We start from the raw sequence: 16887 nt of genomic DNA, 5'->3' as shown, positions 1-16887 counted from the left end.
ATGTGTGGGCGTGTGAGTTTGTGCGTAAATGAATGGTATAGATCTAACCAGTGTATTTCATTCGGTGTAGCGTAGAATAAACCGTGAAGACGAAGCTAAAACCCGAAAAACTATTTGTCCACTATTTTTCTCTCTCACGCACACACGCACACTATTATAAGTGTCAATAGTGTATTACAATTTACAAATAAGGAGTGATGAAGGTGATCAATGAGTGTTTGGACAATTCAAGAAATGTGCAATTACTTCGTTTTGATAATGCCACTATAGTTTTCAAACGTGGTTTCGACCATTTTTTAGGCTGGATTTTCTCAAATTTAAAACACGTGATTTGTAGTTATTTGAGTTAGCTTTTTAAATCCAACTTGAATCGCCAAATTGGACGTCAAATGAGAAAAATATGCATGTATTAGTGAACATTGCTCACAATTTTGATGTTATGAGTTTTCCAAAATTTAAACTGTAACTTCACTGATGCATAACTTTGTCACCAACATCCAATTCAACTTATTCAAATTTGCTAAGAAAGCTATTCCAAAGGAGTACATTTTTTGTGATTTGAAATTTGCCAAATTCAGATTAGAAGACGGTCAAAATCGCGTTCGAAGTCAAAACTGTATTACTAAAATTTTGGACGACATTTCAGTTATCGTATATACCTCTTTAAGGTAACAAACAATGATCTAATTGTTGGAATAAGGGATATTTCCTTCTCCCGAAGTCTCCGGACTGATCTAGGATTCGATCTTGATTATGTGATCTTCACGCAAGATGTACGTTCTTCCCTTATCTTTTTACAAAGAATATCTTTCGTATCAGCCTCTACATCAGCTCGGCATCACGTATTGTTTAAAGCATATAGGCGAACTCGTAAGTGAACTAGCACTCCATTGACCGGCGATCTTCGTCTCGTCCGCAAACTGTTCATTCCGATGAGTTTCCCAGCTTATTTAACTTTTATTGGGCTTTCGTCCCAATATCTTCGCCTTGGCATATGTAAGAAATTTCAACAGAATTCAGCCCAATAAGAGACAATCTATTTTTTACACATGTTGAATGGGCCAAATTAATTTCTGATTTTAATTGTTTTAAAATAAAGTCAATATTAAAATTTATTTTACAAATACTACACCACTCCAAATTTATCTATTTTTACGGTTCCTTCGACCCTACACCCGGTGATAAATACTGGGTGGGTCTTCTGCTGGCACGTGTCCTTTTTTTTATTTTTCTAAAATCCCTAAAGGTAAACCCTATAGGAGAATATATTATAAAATACAAAAAAGAGACACGTGGCAGCAGAAGACCCACCCGGTGTTTATCACCGGATGTAGGGTCGAACAAATCTATTAATTTTTTCAAAATATTTTGCAAACATCACTCCAGATTTATCTCATAATAATATCGAAATGAAACTAATATATTCTTATTCAAACCGTAATTGCAGAATTCCTTTTTTGCCCCTTCATTATTATTTCTTACAAGTTCTAAAAATAATTTCGAAATTCGATTTCTATAAAAAAAAAAAAAAAAAAAAAAAAAAAAAACCCGAAGGAAACATCACTAGGTGAATTCAATCTAAAATATTTAAAAAATAATAATAATAAATAAATTCATTTTATACCTTTTTTTATATTTATTTAATGCATAATTAACAAATGTACTTGAGGCATAAGTAAAATAAAAATAATTTACTAATAATATATATACCCATTCAAAAATCCTTAAACCCTGGTCTCCATGAAAAGACTATGTTACTGCTACTCCGCCGAACCACCACCACCACCGCCGCCGCCGCCGTCGTCGTATTCTCTCGATTCTCCTCCTCCACCACCGCCGCTTCAAACCTCCCCAAACCCTTCTCCCAAATCCCATGGAAACACAGGTCTAAAGCCATCCAGGAATCCCAAAAAGCCCTCTCCGAATACCTCCACACCACGCGCTCTCTCCCCTTCCCCTACGCCGACAACATCGCCAGAAATTCCCCCAATTCTCTCTCCAGAATCGTGTCGGAAATCCCCTTCTCGCCGGCGACTTTCGAGAACTCCTTCCAGCGATTCCTCAGGTACCACCCAGTTAACGAGCTCGAATTTTTATCAGAAAGCATCGGTTTGAACTCCGAAGAAAAAATTACCATTTTACCCCCAAACACTTTTTTTCTCTCCGATTGGAAGCATTTCGATGTTGTTTGTGCTCTGGCCGGGTTGGGTTTCCCATGGATTAAACTGGGCTCACTCTGTAAAGAGCTGCTCGAAATCGACCAGTGGCAATTGCGTAATAAAATTGCCGAAATCAAGGGTTTCTACGGGTTCAACAGCGTCTGCGTGATTAGTATTTGCTTGGTTTTCCCTCGGGTTCTATACGATGAGATGGATGGTTTGCTAACCGATTTGAAAACACTATTCTTGGATTACGATTTATTGAGTTGCGTGGAGGGCAATGTGGATTCAATGCTCGATGTTTGCGAAAAGATCAAGACTTTTTACGACTTGGGTTGTGAAATGGGGAAGATCGGCGAATTGATGGGGCGAAGCAAATCGATTTTCGTCGAGTACTCGAAAGAGGGGTTAATTAGCAAAATCGACTACTTTTGTAAATTGAACGTACAAAAGGATCGAATCGGGTTGTTCCTTCTTTCGAGACCGGAGTATTTCGGGTTCGATTTGGAAAGTCGGGTTATTTCAGTTTCGGGTTTCTTGAAACACTTTGGATTGAACGAAACCGAAGTTGAATCTCTCGAGAAAAAGTACCCTCACGTTTTCGGAAGGAATCGAATAGCTAATATGCCTCATATTATGAGGTCGGTTAATTTAGGCGAATGGTTTTTCGAGAGGCTGAAAAACGAGAACCCGTCGCTTTTGGATCGTTACGCGATTAGCTGTACGGAGGATTTGGACAAGCACTACGCGGACAATTTGACGAAAATACGAGCTAAGAGAACGTACGCTCACGGTTTAAAGAAATTGAATTTCTTGCACAATATAGGGTTTGGGGAAAATAGGTTTGCGATAAAGGCGTTGTTTTTATTAAATAGTAGTAGCTGCCAACTTCAGAGGCGATTCGATTGTTTACTCCGATGCGGGATCGAGTACTCGAGTCTTTGTGCGATGGTGAAGCTGTCTGCGAAGATTCTGAACCAGCAAGAATCGATTCTTGAAAAGAAGATAAGATTCCTATGCAGCGATATGGGCTCTTCTCTGCAGTACCTCGATGTTTTCCCGGGGTATTTGTGTTACGATTTGGAGAAACGAATCAGGCCGAGATTCGAGCTGCACAGGTGGCTGATGGAGAAGGGCTACTGCGAGAAGGAATATTCCATTTCGACTATAATTGCGTCGAGCGAGAAGGCGTTTGTGGCTCGTATTTCTCGGATTCATGAGGGCGCTGCGAAGAAGTGGGAGGAGGGTTTGAGTGAAAGAGATGGTGAGTTGGGGTGTGGAGAGGGGGCGGCGGCCCCCTAGTTTTGATGGAGGTGATTTTGTGTGCATATATTTTCTTGTTGTATGAGTCTCTTTAACTTGATTTTGTAACACATGTATAGTGGGAAAATGTGTTTGGCTATGGTTTTGAGAATAATTTCGTAGACTCCGATTTGAAAATTTTCGATTTTGGAATAATATTTTCATTCCAAATTTCCGAAAATTTGGATTTTTGATTTTTTTTTTTCAATTTCTTTATCGGCATTGGGAATTTATATATGGAACTACAATTTCGATCGGATTTTAATTTATGTAAATGATTCAAAAAAAAAAGATTCAATTTTTTTTTCACAGAAAACTACACTTATTATATATCAATATCGTTATGTAATTTATATTATAGGTGAATAAAATAAGGGCAAATTACCAAAACCCCCCTGAGGTAAGCCTAAATAACGAAAATCCCCCCCATGTTCTCGTAATTACGAAAACCCCCCTTGACTAACGGTTGACCGAATTTTTTTAACCGAAAACGTGAAATGTCTATTATATCCTTCTGTTAAATATGTGAAAATAAAAGAAAAAAGCTGAAAAAGAAATTATTTTGAGGGTGGAGATTTTGCTGAGCTCCGGCGGGAGTTTTCCGGTGAGTTGCTTCTTGAAGAGGAAGAGCGATTCGAGTTTCGTGAGGTTGCTGAGTTGTTTAGGGATTTGGCCGGAGATATTTGCGTCGGAAATCTCAGATTCCCCAGCTCCGGCGGTATTGCGCCGCCGAGGAAATTTCCGGCGAGGTGGATGAACTCGAGCGATTTGAACGAGCCGTACTCCGGCGGGATTGGACCGCTGAAGTAGCTTCCGGCGAAATTCAGCACTTTGAGAGACTCCACCTGAGAGACGTCGGCCGGTAGGTTTCCGGCGAAGCTGTGGCTATCAGTGGCTTGGCCCCGTCTCGCCCGAACATGAATATAATCAGGTTTTTGAACCTCGGAAAATTTGGAGCTTTCCTTCGAACAAGTGTTTCCGGAAGTTTCCATTTCGGTTTTCGCGGTGATCTCCGATTTCTCTTCCTCTGCTTCGACTATGTTTTCGTTGTTTTCTTCGATATCGAACTGAGATTTAAAACACGAACGAAAGAAATAATTAAAATAAAAAAAAAAAAAAAAAATCAGATCCCATAAATAACATAAGTAGTATTATTATTATTATTATTATGAAACCTGTGCTTTTCTTTTTTCTCTATTGATCAAGCTACTACTGTTGCATTGCCATTCGGGTTTTGGGATTGAGTGGTAAGGGAAGTGGTGAGATAGATCGACGGCGGAGAGGAGGTCCACGTGGCGGGTGTCTTGGTTGTGCCAAGAATTGGTCTGTTCTTGATAGAGGTGGTGGCGGTGGTGGAGTAGGGCGGAGCTCTGCTTTTGCTCCATGAGATTTTTTCCAGAGGAAGAAGAAGATGATGACGTGGATGGTGATGATTGGTGGAGGCGTAACATTAAAATGCTTACAATTACCCCCCTAAGGTTAATTTCGTGTACAAGGGCAAAATTGGTATTATCGGAGGAATATTCGGGAGAATCAAAAAGATTCTATCGAGTCTAACACCGTTAGAGCGATTTGTAAGACGTCTGCATACCTCAGGGGGGTTTTCGTAATTACGAGAACATGGGGGGGATTTTCGTTATTTAGGCATACCTCAGGGGGGTTTTGGTAATTTGCCCATAAAATAATATACTTTTTTGTATCCATTGATACCTATATAGCACGGAAACGGTTATACGGGAAATGACATGTTCTAAAAATGGGGATACTGGAACTTGGGGAAAACGTATAATTATTAAAAGTATAAGGGTTTATTTATAAATATTCTATATGAACATGTACTATAAGGTTTCCGGCATATGTCTTCGAGTTTCTGACACGAAACGTTTTTTGCAACGTGGAAACGTTGCTACTGATCCGAAAAGTTCTGATTTTGGAATAAGTTTTTTTGTTCTAGTTCTTAAAATTTCAATTACCGATTTTTCTCGAAAACGGAATTAGAATCGAAGACGGAGTTGCTTTTGGGCTTTCTGGCCTGGTTAATTCTCCTGGCCCGAACCCATGCTTGATATCCCAAACTCGATGATATGATTTACATAGGGAAAATTACATTTTTGGTCCATCAAATTTCTTATTTTCACATTTGGTCCCTCGTGTTCACAAAAAGCACTTAGTCTCACATATTTCAATAATTCAACACCTTTAATCCTTTATATAAATTTTCCATTAATACTAACAGAATCAAGCATGTAGTCATCACTGTCTAACTGACGAACTAACAATAAATTGAAGAAAATAACCTAAAATGTTAAATTATTAAAACACGAAGAACTCAAATTTTTTTTATGAGCAAAAGGGACCAAATGTGAAATTAAGATCAACTTAAGGAACGAAAAGTGCATTTTTTCCCATCAACATAATATAACAAGTTACAAGAAGTTCAATGTGAAGTTACTAGCAAACAAAAAAATAATATTTTTTATTTCACAAAATGAATTATTTGCATTATTAAATTACAAAAAAAAAAATACTAGGAATATAAAAATCAATTTAATTGAATATTAACCTAATTAGGGCAAAATACTGAATTTGCTCACAAATCCCTCTTCCTTCGATTGAGTCGTGTGTGTGCCTTTGTGTATGTGTGTGTATGTATATTATATATATATATATATATATATATATATATATATATATATATATATATATATATATATACATATATATAATATTTCTTAACCTTTCTTCTTCTCCACCTCACTGCCCTTTCACCTCTTCTCTGCAAACTTATTCTCTCTCTCTCTCTTTCTCTCTCTTCTCTCTCTCTCTCTCTCATGGAAAGATCCTTTCTTCTGAGAGTTCAATTCATTTAACCCATCAACTACTGCATCCACCCACTCAAAACACCCACATTTACATGCACTTTTTTTTATTCGGATTTCGATTTGTGTGTGTGTGTGTGAAATTCATTATTCCGATGCAACTTCGCCGGCGATCACGCGTCATATAGGGGTTTTTTACTCTCCTTTTTCGATTTGTGAATCCGGTGGAATTAGCCGGTGACGGTTTTATCTGAAATCCATCGGTGCCGTTTTGAAGAGCGTTGGTTGGTTTTACTGCTATGGCGTCCCCCTTTCCTGCGAAATCTCAGACGCTGCACAATTTTACCCTGCAGCATCTCCGATGGAACAAGGACGGTCAATCCAGCGGCGGCCATCCCCACCGCCGCCGCCGCTCCGTCAAATCTCCGTCGAGGAGACCTAGCCCTTCCTCCGCTTCTCCTGTCCGCCAGTCTCCGTTCCGGGACTCCGTCTCGTCGACCCCGCCTCGGTATCAGTCTCCGCTGCGAGATTCGGCTGCTGCGGCGGCGTCGCCGCCGCCGCCGCGGAAGTATTCGGATCAGTTGAGAAAGAAGTCTCCGACCGGCGGAGAATCATCCAAATCGTATCAAGTCGGAGGGTTTGTGAAACCCTCACCAATTGGTGCTGGCGGTAATCGTGTACGGCACTTCCCCAGCCCTGATTTGGCTCCGCCGCCGGAGCCTTCAGGCAAGGGTAAAGCTTCCACAATTGAGCACCGAAGAAATCATCATCCGAAGAATTCGCCCTTCGATAATCCAAAGAATGGGGTTTATTCGACACATTCCGATCGACCTTCTCACAAATTCGAGACGAAACCCAGGGTGAAAGAAGCCGATGCATCTGGAATTAAGAAATCGAAAATCCTAATCAAAATCCCCCCTCGCAAGAACAGCAACAACAAAACAATCGAAGATCCTCAATCAGAGCCACCAAAACCCCCCGACAGTAACACCGAAAAAATCGACGAAGCCGAACAGATGCGAGAAGAGGGGAAGATCAACAATGCTACTGATGAAGAAATCAAGACATGGAATTTGAGGCCGCGAAAACCTATTCGGAAATCCTCGAATGTGAATGGAGGTACCTCGGTGAAAAACAACGGCGCCCGCGCCGATATTCCCATGCCGGAAAAAATCAAAGCCGAGTCACCTTTACAGAATCCGAACAGCAGATCGATGGAAAATAAATTGAATCCCGGTGAGAAAAAGGAGAAGCGGAAACTGAGTGTTTTTGTATCTCTATCCAAAGACGAAATCGAGGAGGATATATTCTCTCTCACTGGATCAAAGCCTGCACGAAGGCCAAAGAAGAGAGCAAAGAATGTACAGAAACAAGTAGATGTAAGCCAATCTTGAGTTCGTGTTTCTTAACCCGTGATTTGTTCATCTAATTTAGAACAAAGTATATTTATCTTTCTTCTTTTTCGATTGCAGTCTATTTGTCCCGGATCTTGGCTGGTGTCGATAACCGCAGATTCGTACAAGGTATCCGAAAATTCAATGAAGGTATAATCTTGATCTGTTATAATCAGTTCTTTGTTTCGATTATCCGTGTGTTAGTTAGTTTGGCTTACTTACTGAATACTGATACAGAATGAATGTGATATATGTATATATATACAGGGTTAGATACAATTAACTGGAGAATACGATGCTGCTGCCATTTTCGTCTGAATTTTGGTGATGCCGTTCGAAGGTACAATCTGCAGAGTTTGTATTTGAAAGGAACGAATAAATGTCGATTAGGAATTTATAATTTTCTTTTCTAGATGCTCTTAAAAAAAATCAAGAGCTGGATGATAGATAGCTCTTCTTGTTTATCAGTAGTGGCAGTTGTAAATATGAATCTTCTCAATCTTAATCTTAATCTCAAAGATTTTTCATTTTTTCATTACTCATTTGGTGTTTTTTCATTACCTGTTTTGTTTGTTCAATGTTTCCTTCTAGACATAGTTGAGTTTCTCACACACACACACACACACACACACACACACACACACACACACACACACACACACACACACACACGCATATTTTGGCAACAAGTAATAATGGATGGCTTGACTTTTGAGATGAAGGAGAGAGTCTTTGCTCTGTTTTGAATTGGTCATGTGTTGTTCAAGATTGGGGGTTTGTTGATTGACCCCCATTTGATTTTGTATAAATTTCAAGTGGCTATTACAACTTGTGATTATTACATGATCTCTTTCATCATGTTTTGCTAAACCGATCTCTCTCTCAAATTCAAATTACGGCCACCTCTGAGGTTAGGTCAGATTTCGAAAAAATTCCCTCTTGTTTGGGCAATTACGACCGCCAGTATGTCAATTTAACACGTGTAAGAAAATGTATAGTTGAAGATGGTGGTTGTGTTGTAATTACCTAAAAAGAAGGATCATTTTTCTTCGTAATTTGACTTCATCTCAGGGGTCACCGTAATTTGTCATTCAAAATAAATGACTGTATTTCAATCAAAACAAATTTAGTATGTGAAATAAGTTGACTATCACATGGGATTTACAAAGGGGGCTCTTTGAGAAAACCCCCTCACTACTTTTTTTAATTGAGGGAGGCCCAAAATATTTTAGACCATTTGAGAAAAGCCCATGATCCAATTCAGCCATTGTGTTTCCCAGCTTTACCCCCGCCCGCCACCTCATCACAGCTGGGCACGCGCTCCAGCGATTTTTTTTTTTTTTTCCGTTTTTTTAATCGACTATGAAGCATAGTCGATTAGTCTTAAATCGACTATGCTTCATAGTCGATTAAGGAAAATCTTTAATTTTTTAATTTTTTTTTTAATTTTTTTTGGTTTTTTCAAAAAATCATTGAAATCAATAAACAAAAAAATATACAAACATTATAATTGATTTATACATTGAAATCAATAAACAAAAAATCAAAAAAAAAAAATCAAAAAAAATTAACAACTGGAGTCGGTTAAACCTTAATCGACTACCGAACATAGTCGATTAAGCCTTAATCGACTATTGACATAGTCGATTAAACACACGTAGTCGATTAAGGCCCTGCCTGCGCGAATTTATTTTTCTGCGCGAATTCAACGAACCCATCGCAATCTTCCACCCAAAACCGCCGCCGCTAGCAGACCCATCGCAATCCTCCACTCAAAAACAACGCCACCAACAGATCCATCGCAATCCTCCACTCAAAACCGCCGCCACAACCATTATTACCATCACTCATGAACAGAGTACACAATCCCTATAATCGTCCGTCACTACCACCGGTCACCGAGTACACACTCCCCACCTGGGACGATTACATACACAGTAAAAAAAAAACACACACACACACACAGTCAGCTTTCGATTAACGGTCAAATCTTCGATTTCAGCGCCGTCTTCCGCCAACCAAACGACTCTTCAAAACGGTACCGATCGATTTCAGCGAAAACTGCCGCCGGTTGATTCCACCGGATTCACAAATCCAAAACGGAGAGTAGAAAACCTAAACGATGCGTGATCGCCGTAGAAGTTGCATCGGAATAATGAATTTCACACACACACACACAAATCGAAATCCGAATAAAAAAAAGTGCATGTAAATGTGGGTGTTTTGAGTGGGTGGATGCAGTAGTTGATGGGTTAAATGGATTGAACTTTCAGAAGAAAGGGTCTTTCGATGAGAGAGAGAGAAGAGAGAGAGAGAGAAAGAACAAGGTTGCAGAGAAGAGGTGAAAGGGCGAAGTGGGGTGGAGAAGAAGAAAGGTTAAGAAATAAGGGTGGTTTGGGAATTATTAAATAATAATAAGGGTGGGATATTAGGTAAGGGGGTTTTCTCTAATTATTTTTGGAAGGGGGGTTTTTCTTAACTCATTTACCTAGATGAGGGGGGTATTGCTAATTATCCCTTTACAAAGAGGCAGAGGAATACTTGTGCGAAAAGTCAGGGGAAAGGTTGAGTAGATGGAGTCAATTATGATTTTCCTTTATAATAAACAAACAATTATGATTTTTTTTTTTTAAATATTTATAAAAATCAAGTTAATCGAAGTTCGACGATTATTTTTCGAGCTTGATTCGGTTGATCATAAAATTCTATTAATAATTTATTTTGTTTCTCTAACGGGCACATATTCGAATAGGGATCCAGGCTCATAAGCTGATTTTCGGATGAATTTGTCTAAACACGAGATTTAACCCATTTAATACATAAACTAAAGTATTGTTTCGATTGTACTAATATAGTTTTGAAATTGAATGTGATTATGATACCCTTTTCTATTTTTATCTCGGCCAAAAATCATGTGACAAAGTTATGTATCTTTTGATTACTCGATATCGAATCTTGGTGATTAAAGTTAGATTAGAAAACTAACTCACAGAACTACAAGTTCCTTTTATTTGTGAATTTTACCAAATTCAGATTGAAAATGATCGAAATTACGTTTGAAATTAAAACGGTGTGACATTTATCACCTAAAACCATCCAACCCGACCCGTTTAAGTCTAAATTCATACATACCCGTTCTAAACCCGAATTAAACGGGTCGGAAAAGCCCACTTCAAAATTGGATATATACCTACGTAAACAGAAAGCCCATCAGCCCAATATGAGCTGCAGTTGAGAAAAAAAGGCAGAGTTTTTTTTCATGGAAATATGAAATGGAGGAGAAAGAGGAGCTTAGAGCGGTGAAAGCCGATGGGTTAGTTATAGATGAATATTGGTGGTGGACCGCCGCCAGCGCCGCTCAATTTGGTTGGGGGATTTCCAAATTCAGAAGGGGCTTCGCCGGAGACTCGCATCTCATGCCCTTCAAGGCCGTCGCCGTCGCTTCCCTCTTGGTCGGCGGCGCCGCCTCCGCCGCCGTCGCCTCCCTCCGCGTTTTCGGTGTCCGATCGGTCAGATTTTATTGATTATTACTTGTTAGCTCACATGATCCTAGGGTTTTGTGGCATCACCAATTTTATAGGTGTTAAATTTGAGATTTTTATATAATCACAGCAATTAAAATTAGGGTTAGCTCATAAGAAAATAATATAAGCATATTCATTATTTAAAAATAAAAAATATATATATTTTTAGTTGTCGATCGGATTTGAATAAGAGTATTGATAGTTTCTTCGAAGTGAGATCATTCATTGAGATGGTTCGAGAACAACCGGTGTAGCTCGAATTCTCATACATTAAGATAACCATATTTATCCTCGAAAAAGGCCATTTGGTTGCCAAGATAAGCCAAGATTAACTAAATAGTTGGACTTAATTTGATGTTTGGTATCCCAATAAATTGCCGGGTCGACCTGCTAAAATTATGTAATCATGGCTTATCTTGCCTTCTAGTGTGTTTTTTTTGTTGGACGTCGCGAGCTCCAATAAAATAATTGCGTTTCATTAGACTATTTAATCTTATCTTGGCTAATCTTATCTTGCCAACCAAACAGGGTCTGAGTTATGAATTTAGAAAACCTCTAAAATCTTGTAGAATTAAGATTTGAAACAATAAGATTTGAACTAAGATTTGAAACAACGGTGTCAATTTCAACAGAACCCCGTTTCAGCAAATTATATAGGATGCAAAGGAAACGGAAATGATGATTTAAAGTTGCCCCGTTTTCCTCTGCCCTGTATTTCTCTTTGTTATGAATTACAATTTTTTTTTTGAGATTTCCGTATGCCGTTTTCGAAGAAGCTATTTTGATCCTTTTTTCCTCGTCAAATCCGGCTATTGTTATCAATTATCATTAATCAAAGAGAAATGTTGTCGATTACATAAATTCGATTGTTCTTTGTTGTGCATAATCAGCATCTAATCGTTCCTTATTTGTTCTGCTCGAATAATTTGATGATCGTGTTTGCTCGATAATAATACGTGCAGGTGGAAGATGCGAAGTCATTAGGCAGAAATGTAAGGACTGGGCTAGGGGTACGCCCTAGGGGCACTTGACGAGTATTCCGTTTTTCAATTTATCGAGGAATTACAATTAAGCTATTTCGCGTTTGATGATGTATAAGAAATCGCAGATGAACTATATTTGTTTAGCTGTTAAAGCGGATTATTGTGGTCTTTTTCTTTACGAAATATGATACTACACCCAAAAAAATTGCTATTGCCAGCACAAAACGAAATCAAGAAAATGATAAACTTTCAATCCATAAAATTTCTTCAAATCGAACCCAAAATTTTGTGGTCTCTCATTCACGCGAACAACGCACCAAATTATTCTCGAAATAACCAGCTAATCCCCAAAAACCACGGTCGTCAACATAATAAAAAAGATTAAAAGGTAAAACGTTCGCCAAAAAAAAATGGACCATCACGAAGAAAACGAATAAAATTAATCGGGACCGTCAATATCTCTCTCTCAAGCTGGCACATAAGACTCGAGCATGAGCTGAGCTGGCGTAGGAGAAGTGACTTCAACAATTAGATACATAAACTTCCATTGCTTGTCCTCTTTGTCTTTGAACATCTCCGAGTAAACTTTCCCCGCCCCATGTGGGCCCCGAACGTGGAAATTAACCTACAATTAACCAATAAATAAAAAATGCCGCATTCTTGAGATATTTTCCGACTATTGTGTTTCAAGAATTTAATTTAATTCAAAATTCAATAAATCGATTCTCAAATAGGAACTTACCACGACATGTTCAACACCATCTTCATCAGTCCATGTTTTGTTGGGAATTCGTTGACGAGCAGCTCGGTTTCTACTTTCTGATCCGTACCCTGTTATGGGAGATCCGATTCTAACCCTAACCTGTTGCATGGCAATAAAATAAGTCGTTTTGTTTTCAAATCTTAATATATTAATTTTCAAAGCAAATGTTATTTATTTTCCTTTCGATGTTAAAAGTGTTGTAGTAATTATAATGTCGGGGGGTTAAAAAATTATTCAAACCACAAAAAATCTTTTGCTCTCGTTAATCGCAGTCCTACAACTTTGTTATCAACTGTGAGTTGGTTTATTGCATTCGATACCCTTGTACTTTTGCTAATTGCTAAAATAAAATCCCCGTGTTATTTTATTAGCAAAACCCCCCTTACGATTCAATTTTTTTCCCCTAAAAACTCATTTTTTTTAAGGGGTTGTGTGCTTAAAAAATGCATTATAAGGGGGTTTCTGCTAATATTTACAACTCCGGTCATTTTTTTAGCAATTCGATATAACACAGGGGTACTAAATGCAACAAGCTCCAAACGATATTCAGGTAATGAAGATCTGTAACTAATGAAAAAGCGAAGAAAAAGATTCACGAAAAAAATTAGAAAATCGAGCGAAACGTACTTGGCTGTCGTTTTGAACCCTTTCCAGAGCCTTGTTGAATATTTTATATCTATAAAAAAAGACATTGTTAATATCATATAAACGAGGGGAAAAAAAAAACAAATTCTGAAAATTGCTACTTACTCCTTTGGTTGAAAAATAAGTTCCTTAAAAACCCCATATGCTGCAGCACCAGCAACACCAAGACCAGCAAGAATTATAAGACTATACGAAGCTCCCTCGGTAAACGTGACTGGTTTTTCTGGGATATTATATGTTGGGGCATCAAATGGATCTTCAACGGTGGATATTTCTTTTCGAGCCTGTCAAAAGAAGAAAGGTACAATAATTCCACTATCAACAAATATTCGTAAATAAATAATAAATTATATAACCAAGTTAAGCAAGTGGTCGTAAATATATCATAAAAACAAAGATTAACGCCAAGTCTAGCATTACAAAGGTCCTAATAAACGATTAACACCATAAATATTCTTCACAACCGAAATTAATTCGCCATATATAATAAAGAAATATATAATAAGTAACACCTGAATCCTGTCTGAAATAAGTTATTCTCTGTATCCAGAAATTAGCACATGCCAAAAATAAAAGTAATGAAAAAATCCAACACTACCTTAGCAGAACAATTTCATATCAGCTTCTTTTAAAATGCCGAATAAGTATTTTGCAATACTAAGTAAAAAATATTTAGAGTATTTTTAACTTTGAAGGACAAACCTCCGATTGTTTTGGTTTGTTTGACTCTGTAGTTTTGGATGCAAAGCATCGAGCAAAGCCAACGCTTGTCATATTTTGTCCAGTGCTTGTGGCAAGTTGAAATCGTGACCGATAGACCAAAGCATTTTGCGGGGTCCACTGGTTTCGGAGTAGGATGGAGTTTCCTGCTAAAATGGTCGCCAATAAATATTAATTGCAATTCACAGAAACTGTACTGAAAGCTACAAGTTTATACGTGATAGGTAAGTACACAAACAAAATTGTTATTTTTTACCTTTTAAAAATATTTCGACTCTTAAAAGTGAATATTTGAAAAATACGAAGAAAAATAAAAATCAAATACATAATAGTGTCGAATCCATTTTTGGTGCAGCACTTTTTCGTATTATGATTTGCGAAAGGAACTTGTGATTTTCAGAAATTATATATATATATATATATATATATATACACGTATCTCTCTCTAACACTACTCATGTAATGGCTTGAAAAGAAACATGTGTACTAACCTCCAACTTGACGAGCAACCTGCAAAACAAACAGAAGAAGATATAGATTAATCTCCTAACTTTAAGTAATCATTAACTGCGATGTATACTAAGGCCTCGTTTGGTTGCCAATATAAGATTAGTTAAGATAAGATTAAATAATCTAATGAAAACCAAATTATTTTATTGAACCGCAAGACGTCAAACAAAAAACATGCCTAAAAGGCAAGATAATCCATGATAACATAATATTTGCGGGTCGACCCGGCAAGTTATTGAGGACACCAAAACATCAAACAAAGTCCAATTATTTATTTAATAATGGCTAATCTCCCCAACCAAACGAGGCCTAAATAATTAATGCCATTCCAATCATAAACCGATGAAGAAACTGAAACGGATGCTTCTAGTTACTTAAACGTGGCAGAATGTTTTAAAGGGTAAAATTGTCTTTACTATCTGACTACTAACCAACTATACTGTGGATTATCTAGATCAAATTAATTATAGTTACTAAGACAACCAAACTCGAAGTAACCACGGTATAACTTTGTACACACTTCAAATATCCACAATTGAACAAAGTTTAGCCACATATATCGAGAAACTCGAGTAAAAAATCACGACCCTCCAACTACGTACATAAATTCCTAAACATAATTGGGAAATATCAGACACTTTTAGTAAGAACCAATATTCGGGTTCGGATATCAGCCGCTAATTACGCTATATCTGGAGAGTAATACACACCAAACCACCTGCGCAATGACACACACAAACATGCACGCACACACACACACACATGTTTATGTGTGAATAAACGGTAATATGTTACTCGATGAATCATCTACAACACCTTGTAAGCAAAAACAGAAAGGGACCTTACACTAAGAAACTTTGATTTGCATAATTCCATTCATACGAATCTTTCAAGATTCTACGGCAGATGCCGAACGGAAAAATCTGATCAGAATAACTAATTCATGTGCCGTATATCTTATACGAAACACATGATATCTATTTTAGATAGATACAATACGCAAGCAAAATAACCAAAATAGTCTATATATATATAAACAATTCATCATCATAAAACATGCACCAAATATATAAACATATCTCCCCGAAATCAACTAACTATTACGAAATCGAACAATGTGCACCAAATATATATATCTCCCCAAAATCAACTAACTATTACGAAATTGCATAAGGAAAATTAATGCCAATCATCAATTTTAAACAAGAATTAACACACACACACACAAACACACACGCATAAACACACACACAAACACACAAACACACAAACACACAAACACACAAACACACACACACACACACACACATACACACACACACACACACACAAACACAAACGCAAACACACAACACACACACAAACACATACACACAAACACAAAGACACACACACACGCACGCACACACACGCACAAATTTTATTTTATTTTTGAAGAAACGAAATAAGTGACATACCCTATTGGAGAAATCAGTTGCTATGGATCTTTGCGTTGGCAAAGATGAAAAATTAGCGAAGCCCACATCAGATAAAGCACTGCGGTTCAGCTCCTTGTACGATGATCTCAGAATATTCATCCATTTATTCTTCATTGAAATCAAAATCAACTTCTTCCAATTGCTTAATTTATCTTATTTATTACAGATTCTTTTGCTGTTCTTCAGCTGCTTTTTTCTTCTCTTTCTTTCTACGCTTTGTTTGCAATCGAAAGACGATGAATCGTAAGGGGGAAAATGATTATATATATATATAATTATATGTATATATGTAGTAATTGAACACAAGAATTTAGAAATCGGAAAGAAGGAAAAGGGCTAAGGGTTCAACCCTGGAATGAAACGAAATGCCAAACAGGCTTTGGGGGTTTTTGGTTGCAGGGCACGTGCGAGTTGTATGTACGCACGTGACACCTCCTTCCTAACAATTTAATGATTTAAATAAATAAATAAAAGATATTCTGTCCTCACCCGGGATAACATAACGTGCTTAATTAATAATTCACTGAATTTATAAGATAATACATATTTAAAAATTTTAAGAAGCCCCATATAATATATAAATTAATAAT

General features: G+C 37.5%; 5 protein-coding genes across 8 annotated transcripts; 3 read left to right on the top strand and 2 right to left on the bottom strand.

Annotated features, from left to right (window-relative positions):
* Positions 1–1705: 1705 nt before the first annotated feature.
* SHOT1 (Mitochondrial transcription termination factor family protein) lies at positions 1706–3599 on the top strand. Its single transcript, XM_012972766.2, has one exon. It carries the CDS (start codon positions 1752–1754, stop codon positions 3459–3461), a length of 1710 nt encoding a protein of 569 aa, XP_012828220.2. The 5' UTR covers positions 1706–1751; the 3' UTR covers positions 3462–3599.
* Positions 3600–3921: 322 nt separating this feature from the next.
* LOC105965379 (uncharacterized) lies at positions 3922–5087 on the bottom strand. The gene is made up of 2 exons (XM_012989922.2): positions 4637–5087; positions 3922–4528 (listed from the first exon to the last, which is right to left on the bottom strand). Exons 1-2 carry the CDS (start codon positions 4910–4912, stop codon positions 4019–4021), a joined length of 786 nt encoding a protein of 261 aa, XP_012845376.2. The 5' UTR covers positions 4913–5087; the 3' UTR covers positions 3922–4018.
* A 1090-nt stretch (positions 5088–6177) lies between these two features.
* Positions 6178–8206, top strand: LOC105952398 (uncharacterized). 2 transcript variants are annotated; one of them, XM_012975940.2, is made up of 3 exons: positions 6178–7659; positions 7753–7824; positions 7942–8206. In XM_012975940.2, exons 1-3 carry the CDS (start codon positions 6580–6582, stop codon positions 7945–7947), a joined length of 1158 nt encoding a protein of 385 aa, XP_012831394.1. In that variant the 5' UTR covers positions 6178–6579; the 3' UTR covers positions 7948–8206. The 2 variants fall into 2 exon arrangements, with proteins under 2 accessions (XP_012831394.1, XP_088669958.1); XM_088813832.1 differs by lacking the exon at positions 7942–8206 and having other exon boundaries at positions 6196–7659; positions 7753–7830.
* Positions 8207–10749: 2543 nt separating this feature from the next.
* Positions 10750–12364, top strand: LOC105952474 (StAR lipid transfer-like protein). Its single transcript, XM_012976035.2, has 2 exons — positions 10750–11183; positions 12161–12364. The coding sequence occupies exons 1-2, from the start codon at positions 10947–10949 to the stop codon at positions 12227–12229; spliced, it is 306 nt and encodes a 101-aa protein (XP_012831489.1). The 5' UTR covers positions 10750–10946; the 3' UTR covers positions 12230–12364.
* Positions 12365–12411: 47 nt separating this feature from the next.
* Positions 12412–16721, bottom strand: LOC105952473 (putative mitochondrial import inner membrane translocase subunit TIM21). Of its 3 annotated transcripts, none has more exons than XM_012976033.2 (7): positions 16277–16648; positions 14801–14819; positions 14292–14458; positions 13695–13873; positions 13572–13620; positions 12924–13043; positions 12412–12806 (listed from the first exon to the last, which is right to left on the bottom strand). In XM_012976033.2, exons 1-7 carry the CDS (start codon positions 16409–16411, stop codon positions 12648–12650), a joined length of 828 nt encoding a protein of 275 aa, XP_012831487.1. In that variant the 5' UTR covers positions 16412–16648; the 3' UTR covers positions 12412–12647. The 3 variants fall into 3 exon arrangements, with proteins under 3 accessions (XP_012831487.1, XP_012831488.1, XP_088669487.1); XM_012976034.2 differs by having other exon boundaries at positions 14292–14455; positions 16277–16644; XM_088813361.1 differs by lacking the exon at positions 14801–14819 and having other exon boundaries at positions 16261–16721.
* Positions 16722–16887: the final 166 nt, after the last annotated feature.

Source organism: Erythranthe guttata, chromosome 14 (genome assembly GCF_056151865.1).
Source record: "Erythranthe guttata isolate IM_541 chromosome 14, IM_541, whole genome shotgun sequence".
NCBI classification, from domain to species: domain Eukaryota; kingdom Viridiplantae; phylum Streptophyta; class Magnoliopsida; order Lamiales; family Phrymaceae; genus Erythranthe; species Erythranthe guttata.
This window is presented reverse-complemented; position numbering and strand designations above follow the sequence as displayed.

Excerpts from the sequence above, each read along its gene's own strand:
- LOC105952473 (XM_012976033.2), bottom strand. The coding sequence starts at position 16,411 with ATGAAGAATAAATGGATGAATATTCTGAGATCATCGTACAAGGAGCTG. Across the intron at positions 13,874-14,291 it reads ACAAACCAAAACAATCGGAG|GCTCGAAAAGAAATATCCAC; the intron begins GTTTGTCCTTCA and ends TTCTTTTGACAG. Across the intron at positions 12,807-12,923 it reads ATGGTGTTGAACATGTCGTG|GTTAATTTCCACGTTCGGGG; the intron begins GTAAGTTCCTAT and ends GGTTAATTGTAG.
- SHOT1 (XM_012972766.2), top strand. The coding sequence starts at position 1,752 with ATGTTACTGCTACTCCGCCGAACCACCACCACCACCGCCGCCGCCGCC.
- LOC105965379 (XM_012989922.2), bottom strand. The coding sequence starts at position 4,912 with ATGTTACGCCTCCACCAATCATCACCATCCACGTCATCATCTTCTTCT. Across the intron at positions 4,529-4,636 it reads GAGAAAAAAGAAAAGCACAG|TTCGATATCGAAGAAAACAA; the intron begins GTTTCATAATAA and ends TTTAAATCTCAG.
- LOC105952398 (XM_012975940.2), top strand. The coding sequence starts at position 6,580 with ATGGCGTCCCCCTTTCCTGCGAAATCTCAGACGCTGCACAATTTTACC. Across the intron at positions 7,660-7,752 it reads ATGTACAGAAACAAGTAGAT|TCTATTTGTCCCGGATCTTG; the intron begins GTAAGCCAATCT and ends TTTCGATTGCAG.
- LOC105952474 (XM_012976035.2), top strand. The coding sequence starts at position 10,947 with ATGGAGGAGAAAGAGGAGCTTAGAGCGGTGAAAGCCGATGGGTTAGTT. Across the intron at positions 11,184-12,160 it reads GCGTTTTCGGTGTCCGATCG|GTGGAAGATGCGAAGTCATT; the intron begins GTCAGATTTTAT and ends TAATACGTGCAG.